General features: G+C 53.1%; 1 protein-coding gene across 7 annotated transcripts; it reads left to right on the top strand.

The window, feature by feature from the left end:
* Nucleotides 1-940: 940 nt before the first annotated feature.
* On the top strand, nt 941-9,817 carry HAUS5 (HAUS augmin like complex subunit 5). 7 transcript variants are annotated; one of them, XM_057533296.1, is made up of 19 exons: nt 941-1,076; nt 1,828-1,890; nt 1,983-2,015; nt 2,152-2,176; nt 2,775-2,880; nt 2,960-3,119; nt 4,194-4,296; nt 4,388-4,470; nt 4,973-5,030; nt 5,182-5,306; nt 5,493-5,574; nt 5,701-5,831; nt 6,061-6,223; nt 6,441-6,521; nt 6,623-6,768; nt 7,029-7,140; nt 7,218-7,350; nt 8,611-8,743; nt 8,915-9,817. In XM_057533296.1, exons 1-19 carry the CDS (start codon nt 979-981, stop codon nt 9,030-9,032), a joined length of 1,953 nt encoding a protein of 650 aa, XP_057389279.1. In that variant the 5' UTR covers nt 941-978; the 3' UTR covers nt 9,033-9,817. The 7 variants fall into 7 exon arrangements, with proteins under 7 accessions (XP_057389279.1, XP_007165199.1, XP_007165200.1 ...); XM_007165137.2 differs by having other exon boundaries at nt 4,227-4,296; XM_007165138.2 differs by having other exon boundaries at nt 4,227-4,296; nt 5,511-5,574.
* Nucleotides 9,818-12,606: the final 2,789 nt, after the last annotated feature.

Here is a 12,606-nt window from a genome sequence, read left to right on the forward strand (position 1 = left end):
CCTGCTGCTTATGTTCTACCATCCCTACCTGGTGATGCGTCTGTGTCCCTCACTGAACTGTGAGCTCCAGTAGCACAGAGACTGGGGCTGTCTCAGCCACCGGCGTGTTCCCAGCACAGGGTCAGCTCACGAATGTTACACAATAGTAAGGACGAACGAATACCTAGAAGAAAGCATGCCAGAGAGATATTAGGGTCATGCCATCTGCCCTCTATCCCTCACTCAGACCTGACACCCTGTTTCTGAAATCAAAGAGCAGTAAATTTGGCATCTCCTCGCCTGATCCTCATCCTCCCAGGATGAAAGTCCCATTTTGTCAAGAAAATGAAGGGAGGGCTTCCCTGGTGGCGCAGTGGTTGAGAGTCTGCCTGCCAATGCAGGGGACACGGGTTCGAGCCCTGGTCTGGGAAGATCCCACATGCCGCGGAGCAACTAGGCCCGTGAGCCACAACTACTGAGCCTGCGCGTCTGGAGCCTGTGCTCCGCAACAAGAGAGGCCACGATAGTGAGAGGCCCGCGCACCGCGATGAAGAGTGGCCCCCGCTTGCCGCAACTAGAGAGAAAGCCCTCGCACAGAAACGAAGACCCAACACAGCCAAAAATAAATAAATAAATAAATACTTAAAAAAAAAAAATGAACTGATGCCGATAAAGATACAAATAAAGGGTATTTAAAAAAAAAAAAAAAGAAAATGAAGGGAGGCATTGGGGACCTTTTGTCTCTTAGGGAACAGATGGTAGTAGGAAGGAGGACGCAGAAGGCTAGCGGCTCCCACCGTTTCTCCACGCCCCTTTCATCTCCACTCAAAGGGACCGGACCCTCAGGCATGAGAGACGTAGATCAGCTCTGAGACCTTGCAGAGCCGGAAAGCTCCTCCCTGCCTGGCGATCGATGGCGTCACTTCCGGCGCACTCGTGACGTCAGAGGCGGAAGCCACACTTGAAGGAGGGGCGGGAGGCGACGGCTGAGGCGCTGTCATGGAGTTATCGCAGCAAGCGCGGGAACTGGGCTGCTGGGCGGCGGAAGAGATGGAGGCGCCCGTGGCCGCCCGGGCCCCGGAGTCGACGCTGCGCAGGTGAGGGCCGCTCTAGGAGTGAGGACTCCCCACCCTGGAGATAGAGTCCCGGGGAGTGAGAACCACATCTTCATCTAAGACGCGCCGCCCTCCCCATCCTCCTCTGCCCCAGTGAGAATAACCCTTGAGGGCGCCCCCGCCCCCCGAGTAGTAAATCCAGGCAGAGGATCCTGAACTGTGTGAGGACGTCCTGGCGGTGACTCCAACACTCCCGCGCCCATCCTGTGAGGCCGCCCAGAGTGCGGTCCCTTGCACCAGTGGGGATGAGTTAGCAATGAAGGCCCCCTCCCGGTAGGGAAACTGGATCTCCAGAGTAAGGCTGTCGCTGCAGCACTTCACCACCCACCACACACCCCAGCCCAGCCAGTGAGGACCCTCTGGAGTCAGCAAAGACCACCCCATTGAAGACTGAATGTATAGGAGTGATGACCCACAGCTGATAAGGAGAGAGCCCTTCCAGGCAGTATAGCCCTCACCCCCACCTCTGGAAGTGACTGGAGATAACCCTCTCCCAGGAGAAAGGGAGCACTCCACCATGGAATGAGAATACCCCTACACCCCGTGAGAAGCCCACCCTCTCAGTGACTGAGAACTCCCCAGGAGGGAATACCTTACCCCCAAAAGTATGGACCCTCCCTCCCCCAAGAGGTGAGAACTCCCTAGTAAAGACCTTACCCCCCACCACCCTGCGAATGAATATCCTCCACCCTGTGTGACGTCCCAGGCATCCCCTTACATGCTGTTCCCACAGGCTGTGTCTGGGCCAGGGGGCCGATATCTGGGCCTACGTCTTGCGGCATGTGCACAGCCAGAGGTGAGCCTGGCTGCATGAGGGAAGCTGTGGCAGGGGAGAGGACCTAGGCGAGTCCCACAGTAACTCCCCTTCCTCCTACCTCTCCGCTATAGGAATGTCAAGAAGATCCGAGGAAACCTGCTCTGGTAACTAACTAGTCCTCAAAGCTGTCCCCTCCTGTCTTCCCCAGCCCCCTCCAGCCATGTCCCCGCCCACAGCCTCAACCTCCCATCTCCCCCTGGAAGTCCCTGTCATCCTCTAACTCTGGCCTCACTTCCTCAGGTATGGCCACCAGGACAGTCCCGAGGTGAGAAGCATGTGCTGCAAGATTTTCTTTCATCCAAAAAGAGGACTTGTAGACCTTCTGCTCTAGCCCCAGCCTTGTGCTGGGTGATGCTAGGGTCACTGTGTCACAAAACAGCCCTGATTCCTGCACTCACAGGGCTTACAGTCCAGGGGGAGAAGGCATGAGCTGTGGTTGGGGGGACATGGATATGGGGCATCAAAGCTGGTGAGGTTGGTGGGAGAAGAGACTGGTTTGGGAGAGATACTGAGGCCAATATGGGACCCAATGTGTGCATGGTGCCCAGGTGACATCTGGGGCAGAGGAGGCTTCCAGGAGACCTCAGGACTCCCAGGTGTGGGGCTCAGTGGGGAGATGAGGACTGGGACAGAGACAGGAAACAGGGTGGGAGGATAGATGAGGCAATCCCAGGAGTAAGGAGGGGGACAGGATAGTACCATAGTGCTCTTCTGGTCCTAGAGGTTAAGGCACCGAAACTGCCTAGGGAAAACCCTCTGCCACCTAACTGGGCAGGTAAGAGACTGCTGCTCCACACAGGGCAGTCAGGCCAGGCCGAGCCCCAGCCAGGCCACGCATCTGACCCTGTACCTGATTCCACCAGGCCCGTCGGAAGCTGAAGCTGGAAGCCGCTGTTGCCCACCTGCGGGCAGAGATCCTGGAGTTAGACCAGAGCCTGGAGCTGCTGGAGCGAGAGACTGAGGCTCAGGGTGACCCATGGGGCTGGATAGATGGGCAGCAGATCGAGGTTAAGGAAAGTACTGATGGCCGCCCCTGTTCCTCTCACAGACATGGCCATGGAGCAGGGCCTACAGAGCATGCAAGACACCCAGCGTCGTGCTCTCCTCCTCCGGGCCCAAGCTGGGGCCATGCGAAGACAGCAGCGTGGGCTCCAAGGTCCCATGCAGCAGCTGCAGAATCAGCTCAAGCATTTGCAGGACATAGAGAGGTAAGCCTCAGGTGTCCAGGGAGCAGCCCCCACCAGGCTGGGTAGACACATTCCTAAAGACCCAGTGCTCTGCCCTGAGCGCTTCTTGGGTTCCAGAATTCTGAGCTCCACTCCTTAAGATTTAATGTCCATGAGGCCAGGAAGTTTTGTCATCTCAGCCACCTGTATTTCCAGTGCCTAGAATAGTGCCAGCTATATATCTAGAACACCAGTGCCGGGGAAAAAACAGTAAACGGGACAGTCCTGCCCTCATGGACCTCACACTGTGATGCAGAGGAGACAGGTGGTAAACTAGGAAACAGACAAACCCTGTAATCGTAGGTAGAGATGAGCGCTGTGAAGAAAAGGTGATGTGATAGAAAGGGAGAGGGAGATCCTACCCTAGGTACGATGGTCGGAGAAGGCCTCTCTGAGGAGGTAACATTTGAGTTGGGGGAGGAATTTCCATGGAGAGGAACAGCAAGAGCAGAGCCCTGAGCTTGGCATGTGGGAAGAACAGCCAAGAGGCCAGTTCAGCTTAAGTTTCGTAGGCAAGAGGGAGAGCGTGAGGAGGTAGGTTGGAGAGGAGGACAGAGCGCCATGGAGGCATTGGAATTTTGTTCTCAGGCTGGGTTCATGCCCTGGCTCAGCCACTTACAGCTGTGTGACTTTGGGCAAAGTATTTAACTTCTTTGTGCCTCAGTTTCTAAGTTCTATAGAATGGGGATAATATTAATACCTACTCTATAGGGTAGATATGATAATTAAGTGAGTTAAATCACGCGGAGTGCTTAGAAGAGTTCTAATACCCATTGTTGTTTTTCTGAGTGTAATGGGGACACATCACATTGTTTTCAAGGGTTTTGAGCAAAACAGTGACATGATCTGTCTGAGGTTTTAATAGGATCGTTGACTACTGGGTAGAGAGCAGACTGCAGGGGGCAAGAGCAGGGAGACCGATGAGGAGGTTGATGCAGTCATCTAGCCAGGAGATGACAGTGGTCTAATTTGGGGATTGGCCTCTGAGATCCAGGCTAGCTTTGCTGGCAGCAAGAGGGGACACAGACGTCTGTGCTGCCAGCTCCCTCCTCCCAGGAACCTCAGCCCCAACTGCACTCCTCTCCCCAGGAAGGCCAAAGTGGATATAAACTTTGGACCCTTGACATCAGCAGCCCTGAGCCTGGAGCCTGTGGTCCTGGTAAGAGTCCTGGGCCATGGGGGAAAAGGTGGGGAGCCTGGGGTTCGGTGGACCTCTGGGCCCTCCTCATGCTACACTCTCTTCTTCGCAGGGCGATGTCCGAACGGCCTGCAGCCTCCGGACCCAGTTCCTGCAGAAGCTCCTGATGCCTCGGGCCAAGGGAGGCAGCATTCCGTGAGTATCCCTCAACCCCCAAGACCCTGCAAAGGACCTGGGCTTTGGGGGTAGTCACTTGTTAACAGACATTGGGCCTCCGGGCTCTGTTGGCCCAGGCCCTGCCCTGACAGGGCTCCCAGGCTGGGAAAAGAGGGAAACAGACCATCATAGACAGTGACAACCCAGGTAGTTAGGGCTGTCAGAGGGTGGGGAGGCCTGAGAGGTGCAGGTAACCCAAATGAAATGCCTTACCCAGCTAAGGAGACAGGACGGGTTCTCTGGTGAGGAGGGTAAAAGGTTGAGAGGGTGTTCCAGGTAAACAGCACACATGAAGGGGCCCAAGACCAGCGAGTTGATATTAAGTGGGGAACTCAAGTCTGACAGGCGTAGAGAAAGAACCTGGTTTCCAATCCTTAAAATGGGGACAATGACACCCCCTACCTTATAGGGTGGTGGTGATCATTAGAGGGTGAATTGATGTGTTCTGTAACATTCTCTGTCCCCTTCCCCAACTCCACAGAACCCCTCGAGATGATCTCTTTGGAACTTCCTACCAGCAGTGGCTTAGCTCAGTGGAGGTGAGGGGGCTCTCAAAAAGGCCACACCCTCTGCCCCATGATTAAACCTCAGGGTGCCAGGACCTAACTCTTGATCCCTTCCCCTTCTCCATGGAGTCCCAGCTCGCAGCCCTCCTCCATCCTGCCCTGACTTCACTCCTCTCCTCACCAGACACTGCTGACAAACCACCCTCCGGGCCATGTCCTGGCTGCCTTGGAGCATCTGGCTGCAGAGCGGGAGGCAGAGATCCAGTCCCTGTGCAGTGTGGATGAGCTCCAAGATACAGAGATAGCCAGGTGTGGCGTGGACGCTCCCACAGTCAGAGCAGGGCTGGGGGCTGGGTAAATTGGGACAGGTCAGGACCAGGCAGGGTGACCTGCTGATGGGGGTGGAACTGAAACCCAGTAACCAATCCGGCAGGTGGGCTGACATTGGTTACCCCCAAGGGCCCAGGCAAGGGGACAGGTCTCCTCTCTCTGCAGCTCGGCCCCTATTCTCAGCTCCCAGGCCCCAGACCAGCCCAACTCCAGCCAGGCCCTGCCGTCCATGGTGCATCTCATCCAGGTGACCCCCAGGACTCCTTCCCAGGATCCTTCCCAGGACTCCATCCCCTTCCCCACCCACTCGATCCCCTCCCCCAGCCCCCAACCCCAGGGACCATGCCCACCCTGACTCTGTGCCTCGCTCCAGGAGGGCTGGCAGTCTGTGGCTGCACTGGTCACCCAGCGGGGCCCCCTCCTGGAGGACCATCAAATCCTGACCCGGCATCTCCAGGGCCTGATGGAGGACATGGAGAGATGTACCGTGGGATCCAGCGAGAGGTGAGGGGTCTCCATGGGCAGAGGCCTCTAGGCCATCTCTCTCCCAGAGGTTTCGGGTTATTGGACTTTTTCCGCACCTGTGGCTCCTGTTTCTGCATCCCTGCTTGCTCTCCTGGTTTGTCTCCCTGTGCTATGGCTCCTTGTGCATGCTTGCAGATCTGATCTCCCTCCCCCACCATGAGTCTTAGTCACCTTCCTTCTCCTTTGCTTTTTTCTACTCGTGCCCCAGGCAGGCATTGGTGCTGGGGATCCGGAGCTCTGCCCTGTGGGCAGAACTCAAGGCCCTGCGTGCCATGAGCCAGGAGCTAGAGGAGGCTTCTGGGCAGCGGCAGCTTCTGCTCCAGGAGCTACAGGCCAAACAGCAGCGGATCCTGCACTGGCGCCAACTGGTGGTGAGAGGCGGGACTCCGGGAGAAGTGGCAGGGCCTGGTGGAGGGCCAGAGTGAGGCTGGGACCCTTAAGATCCAGAACTGGGCCTCCTGGTGAGGGGAGGGGGTCAGGGTGAGATTCCCAAGAGGAATCAGGACCTGTGCAAAGGGGTGAGCAGGGGCAGAGGCTGGAAGGTGACAAGGAAAAGCAGCGCATCTCCGTGGCCTCTCTGTTACCTAGGAGGAGACGCAGGAACAGGTCCGCCTGCTCATCAAGGGCAACTCAGCCAGCAAGACGAGCCTGTGCCGGAGCCCTGGGGAGGTGAGATGGGAGCTGGGGCAAATTCTGGGTAGGGCTGGGTCTCCCAGGGAGGGGGCTAAGCAGCCTCACACTGCCCTTCCCATCCCTTTCCTTCCCCACAGGTGCTAGCTTTGGTTCAGCAAAAAGTGGTCCCCACATCTGAGATGGTAGCACCACAGAGCCAGGAGCTGCTTCGGTGTCTAGAGGAGGAAGCCCAGCATCTGCCCCATCTTCTGCTGGGCACCCTGCTGCGGCACAGCCCTGAAGGGTGAGACTGGGCCGTCACCATGTCCCCTGCCATGGATGACTGTCACTCCCTGGTCCCACTCGAAAAAAACAATTCCAGTCCTCCCAGTGTTCCCGGGCTGCCAGACCTCACCTTCAGGTCCTCAGCCCCATTCTGGAATCCTAGTCCTCAGACCCACCTCCAAGTTCCTGGGCCTCCTGAGCCCAGCTCCCAGCCCCCAGAGCCTCTGGAACCCAAGCCTCCCTCTCAGTGCCCCACCCAACCTGGATTTTCCCCCACAGGTTGCAGCCCCTCCCTACGGTCCTGCCATCCATCCACCAGCTGCATCCTGCATCCCCAAGAGGCTCCAGCCTCATAGTGTTGAGCCACACACTGGGGCTGCCCGCAGGGAAGGTGAGTGCCTGTCCCTTAGGACCCGTCTTCCCACCCCTACCCCCACCCCAGGTGACTGTCCTTCCCCCTTCCTCCAGGCTCCGGAGCTGCTCCTCCCGAAGGCTGCCTCTCTTCGCCAGGACCTTCTGTTCCTCCAGGACCAGCGAAGTCTCCGATGCTGGTATCTGCTCCACATGAAGACCAGCCTGCCGCCAGGACCATCCACCCAGGGTAGGCCTGCCCTGCTTCCTTATCCAGCATCCCAGCCCCTTCCCAGGACCATCAGCGCCCAGAGGAAATCACAAACACCCACTGCTTACACAGTGTGCTGAGTGCTTTGAGCATGCTCACTAGTTTCATCTGCACAGCAGCCCAGGGGTTCTCTCCGTTTTACAGAGGAGGGAACTGAGAAGGAGAAGCCTTGGTAGCTGCCCAGACAGCCAGGCTGGGATTTGAATCCAGGCCGTCTAACGTGGGTCTTTGCTCCTAACCATTAGGCAGCACTGCTCATTGAATTGCCAAATACTCATCCATCACCAAACAATAGTATACTTGAGTAGTTAAAAACTGGGCTGTGTAGTTAAACTACCTGGATTCTCTTCTCAGCCCCACCTCTTCCTTGCTGCGTGATCTCCCTGTGCCTCAGTTTCCTCCTCAGTGGAATAAGCATAATCATAATACCTTACAGAGTTGCTGGAAAGATTCAGTCAGGTGACCCAAACAGGGTATTGAGCCATGCCTGGCTGCAGTAAGCACTCTGCGTCTCTGGTGTGATTCCAGTCACCGTTATCTGCACATGCACAGTGTCTAACAGTCCTTACCATGAGGGAAGGGAGTATAAGACCCCAGTTTGCAGAGAGGAAGCTGAAACTCAGAAAAGTCATTTATTCCTGGATTCACTCAGCAAGCACTCGCTGGGTATGTGCCATGTGCTGGCCCTGAGAGCTCAGTGGGGAAAGAGGTGAGAGCTGTCCAGGAGGAAAGATGGTGTCTCCAGTGGGCCCCGGGGGACAGGTGAGGTTTTACTCTGGAGTAGTAAGCAGAGGCCACATGATGCACCCCTCAAGTACTAGGCTGAGAGCCTGGGCTCTGTCTTGGGGCTCTGGGGAGCCTTGCAGCGTTCCAAGCAGAAGAGGGAAAGGATCAGGTTTAGGCTGTGAGATCACTCTGGCTGCCATGTGAAGGATGGACCAGTGAGAGGCTGAGGTTTGGGCCCTAGGAAGGAGGCTGGGGGACAAGTAGGGAAGCAGGGAGGACGCTGAGGGTTGGGCCATGGAGATGGAGGGGCCACCAGGGGGAGGGAGGAAGGCATTCAGAATAACGCCTGAGGTATGGTGGGCTTGCACGTGGTAAGAGGACCTGGGAGGAGAGAGAGGATTAGGAGAGATGCTCAGGTGAAGACTAGATGATTGGAGACTTGGTGACCCATTGGCTGCAAGGCACCAGGGAGCCAGAGGATTCATTGCTGCCCCCCGGGTTTCTAACCTGCAGAGCTGCTGCAGATCCGGGCATCCCAGGAAAAGGAGCAGAAAGAGAACCTGGGGCGGGCTCTGAAGCGCCTGGAGAGCCTGCTGAAACGAGCACTGAAGCGAATCCCCGAGCTGCAGGGAGTTGTGGGGGACTGGTGAGAGGGGGACACGATGAGGTGGGGGCTGACTGGCGGAACAGGCAGAACTTAGACCGGGCCGGGGGGGGGGGGTGTTGCTGATGACAAGCAGAGCATGGTGCTGAGCGGAGGCCAGTGAAGGTCTGCTGGAGGTCCAGGCCTCCCCTCTTACGCCATCCCCTTCTCCAGGTGGGAGCAGCCGGGGCAAGCCGCCCTCTCCGGGGAGCTCTGCCAAGGCCTGTCCCTGCCCCAGTGGCAGCTACGCTGGATCCAGGCCCAAGGCGCCCTGCAGCAGCTGTGCAGATGAAGAGGTGGCTCAAAAAGAAGTCCAGAGCTTCGCATTTGTTCACCCCAACACTTCACTTCCCTTAATAAGACTTTTGGAAGAAAGCATTGCCTGGATGCATCAGCCCATTGTCTCTACCCACACCTGCCATCCCCCTTCACAGGCTGTTCTGTTTTTCCTCTCAGTTGCCGTGCCACTGTCCTGTCATCCCACTAAAGCCAAGAGAATGGGGTACTGTGGGCCCCACCCTACCTGAAACTCTCCTCGTCACTTTTACCCTCAGCAAAAAGTAATCAAGCACCTGCTCTAAGTACTGAGGATCCAGCACTGAAAAAAATGGACAGAAGTCCCAGCCTTCAGGGAGTTGTCATTCTAGGACAGGAGAACAGACCACTGACAAAATAAGTAAGCAAAATATTTAGTATGTGGAAGAACTGCTGTGGAGAAAAAGCGGTTGTAGTGGTGTGATTTTTAAATAGAGGGCTACACAGCAAAGGTGACACTCTGTAAAGGTAGAGAGAGAAGGAAGCACACGGGCATCTGAGGAAGGCTTGCAGAGGGGAAGACTACAGCACATGCAAAGGCCCTGAGTTCAGATGTGTTGGTGTGAGGGCTGAGGAGGCAGTGCAGCTGCTGGAAGAGGGGAAGGTTTAAGAGATGACATTGCCTTCTAGTTTATTATACAGTTTCTTTTGTAAATGTAAAATTCAAATCTCTGAGCCATTTGGAATTTATCCAAATGGATTCAGTTTTGTCTTATTTTAAATATGTCTCACTAACACTTATTATAATTTTCATTCAGAGCAGTGATTGCCTCTGAAGGAGGGCTGGGTGGCAGGGGTCAACCAAGGAGGAGACAAACTTTCTCGAGTTGGGAATATGTTGTATGTTGAAGGTGGTGGGGTTACACAGGTGTATAGATTTTTCAGAACTATTCTAGCCATACTGATTAGATCTATGCATTTCACTGTGCATTATCTTCAACTTATGAAGTAAAACTTTACCTACCTAAACTTCATAAGGTAGTTTTAGGTGATTTGAGATGCCACCTTTTCATACACTAGATTTCCATGGTTAATTGGGCTGCACCTGTGTTCTCTCCAAGTCCATTGTCTGTCTGACTCTTGTGTGCCATCCCCACAGTGTTTTACTTACAAAGGCTGTGTAATACGTCTTAGTACCTGAAATGGCTGATTGCCATCTCGCTCTTATTTTTCAATGTGTCCCTGTCTCTTGCTATGTTTTTCTCTCAAATGAAGGGAACTTTATACCCAATTTGCCTGGTTCCAGAAGAAATACAAACATAGATGGGGGTTTTATTGGGGTTGCAGTTAGTTTACAAATTAGGGATATTTGACATCTTTGAGATTTTAAACCTGATTTTCCACCTCCCTTCCCATATTCCTCTCTTGGCCTCCAGAGCACCCTCACTCTCCCAGTTCTCCTCCTATCCCTGGCTACTCTTTCCCAGTCTTTACACGTTTGCCTTCCAATGTGCCACCTTAGTGTCCCCCCTCCTCTTCATCTCAGCTCCGAGCCACCCCCCTACTGAACATGAGGGTCCTTACCCCCGTCCTTGCTCAATATTTCTCCATAGCACATCTTCTAACATACACTGTTTTACTTTATTTATCTTTTATTGTCCTCAAACAAAATGTGAGCTCCATGAAGGTGAATTCCTCTGTAAACTAGAAGTTGGACAAACTTTCCTAAATATGATTTGAAATCCAGATGCAATAAGGGGAAGTACTGACAAAAAAAATAAAAGAAACTTTTACATGGTTAAAAAAAAAAAGCAAAGTAAGAAGAAATGACAAATTGGGGGGAAATGTTCGCAGTTTATAATGTAAAAGGGTGTGTGTGTGTGTGTGTGTGTAGTGTCAAAGTGGAAAAGAAAAATTCCAAGTCCATGGAAAAATGGGCAAAATATATGAATGGACAGTTCTCAGAAAATATGCTCAAACTCTGTAAGAGAAAAGCAAATTAAAACCCCACTTTGATACATTTCTCACCTACCAGACTTGGAAAAAGGAAACCTATAATTTTGGCAGCTCCCCCTGTTGGTAAGGCTATGGGAAACAGCACTCTGATACATCAGTGGATGTGCAATATGGAATATCTGTGGGATAATCTCCAGCAAAACTCTATAAGCATTTATTGGACTTCCCTGGTGGCGCAGTGGTTAAGAATCCGCCTGCCAATGCAGGGGACATTGGTTCGAGTCCTGGTCCAGGAAGATCCCACATGCCACGGAGCGACTAAGCCCGTGCGCCACAAGTACTGAGCCTGCTCTCTAGAGCCCGTGAGCCACAACTACTGAGCCCGTGTGCTGCAACTACTGAAGCCCGCGCGCTTAGAGCCCATTCTCCGCAACAAGAGAAGCCACCGCAATGAGAAGCCTGCGCACCGCAACAAAGAGTAGTCCCCGCTCGCCGCAACTAGAGAAAGCCCGCGCGCAGCAACGAAGACCCAACACAGCTAAAATAAATAAATAAAATTAATAAAACCCAAAAAATAATAATAAAAGGTTTTTTTAATTTAAAAAAAAACCATATAAGCATTTACTCTTTGCCCAGACAATGCTACTTATAGGAATCTATCCCGAAGACATACTGGGTGAAATAAAAGTTGTGAGACCTTGTACAAAACAACTAGATCATATTCTTCCGGAAGTGGGGGTACAGTGGGGATTGTTTCAGATTAAAAGAGACATGACAACCAAATGCAATGCAAAACCTTGATTGAATCAGGGTGGGGTGTTTTAAGTTTTTTTGTTTGAAGCATTTGAGTTTGAAAGTACATTTTGGGGGATTATTTTGGTTTGGAGGATTGTTTTTTGTGGGGTTTGGGTTTTTTTTTTAATATTTATTTGGCTGCACCAGGTCTTAGTTGTGGCATGTGGGATCTAGTTCCCTGACCAGGGATGAAACCTGGGTCCCCCCGCATTGGGAGTGAGAGTCAGCCACTGGACCACCTGGGAAGTCCTGAAAGTACATTAAAAAAATTTTTTTTTAATTTAATTTATTTTTGGGTGCGTTGGGTCTTCATTGCTGCAGGCGGGCTTTCTCTGGTTGCGGCGAGCAGGGGCTGCTCTTCACTGCAGTGGCTTCTCTTGTTGCGGAGCACGGGCTCTAGGCGTGTGGGCTTCAGTAGTTGTGGCTTGGGGGTTCCAGAGTGCAGGCTCAGTAGTTGTGGCGCACGGGCTTAGTTGCTCCGCGGCCTGTGGGATCCTCCCAGACCAGGGCTCAAACCCGTGTCCCCTGCATTGGCAGGCGCATTCTTAACGACTGCACCACCAGGGAAGTCCCGCGAAAGTACATTTTTGAGTCAACTGGGGAAATTTGAATATGAGAAATGAGAGATTGGTATATTGGATGATACTGTATCTTTATAAAATTTTTTTGGTGTGATAATGGTATCGTGGTTAAGTGGGAGAATGTTCTTAGAGAATATGTGTTGAAGTATTAAGGATGATGTCTGCAACCTACTTTCAAATAGTCTTATTGTTCATAATAACACTGATTTTTTTTATTTTGGTAAAATACATAGTTTAAAATTTTGAGACCCAACATCATATATTTTGAAATTATATATT

Source organism: Balaenoptera acutorostrata, chromosome 19, assembly GCF_949987535.1.
Source record: "Balaenoptera acutorostrata chromosome 19, mBalAcu1.1, whole genome shotgun sequence".
Lineage (NCBI taxonomy): Eukaryota > Metazoa > Chordata > Mammalia > Artiodactyla > Balaenopteridae > Balaenoptera > Balaenoptera acutorostrata.

What these genes read in the sequence shown, in the direction of transcription:
- HAUS5 (XM_057533294.1), top strand. Translation starts at nt 979, where the DNA reads ATGGAGTTATCGCAGCAAGCGCGGGAACTGGGCTGCTGGGCGGCGGAA. An exon ending in CGGCATGTGCACAGCCAGAG is followed by an intron (nt 1,891 to 1,982) that starts GTGAGCCTGGCT and finishes TCTCCGCTATAG; the next exon opens with GAATGTCAAGAAGATCCGAG. An exon ending in TGGGGCTGCCCGCAGGGAAG is followed by an intron (nt 7,141 to 7,217) that starts GTGAGTGCCTGT and finishes CCCTTCCTCCAG; the next exon opens with GCTCCGGAGCTGCTCCTCCC.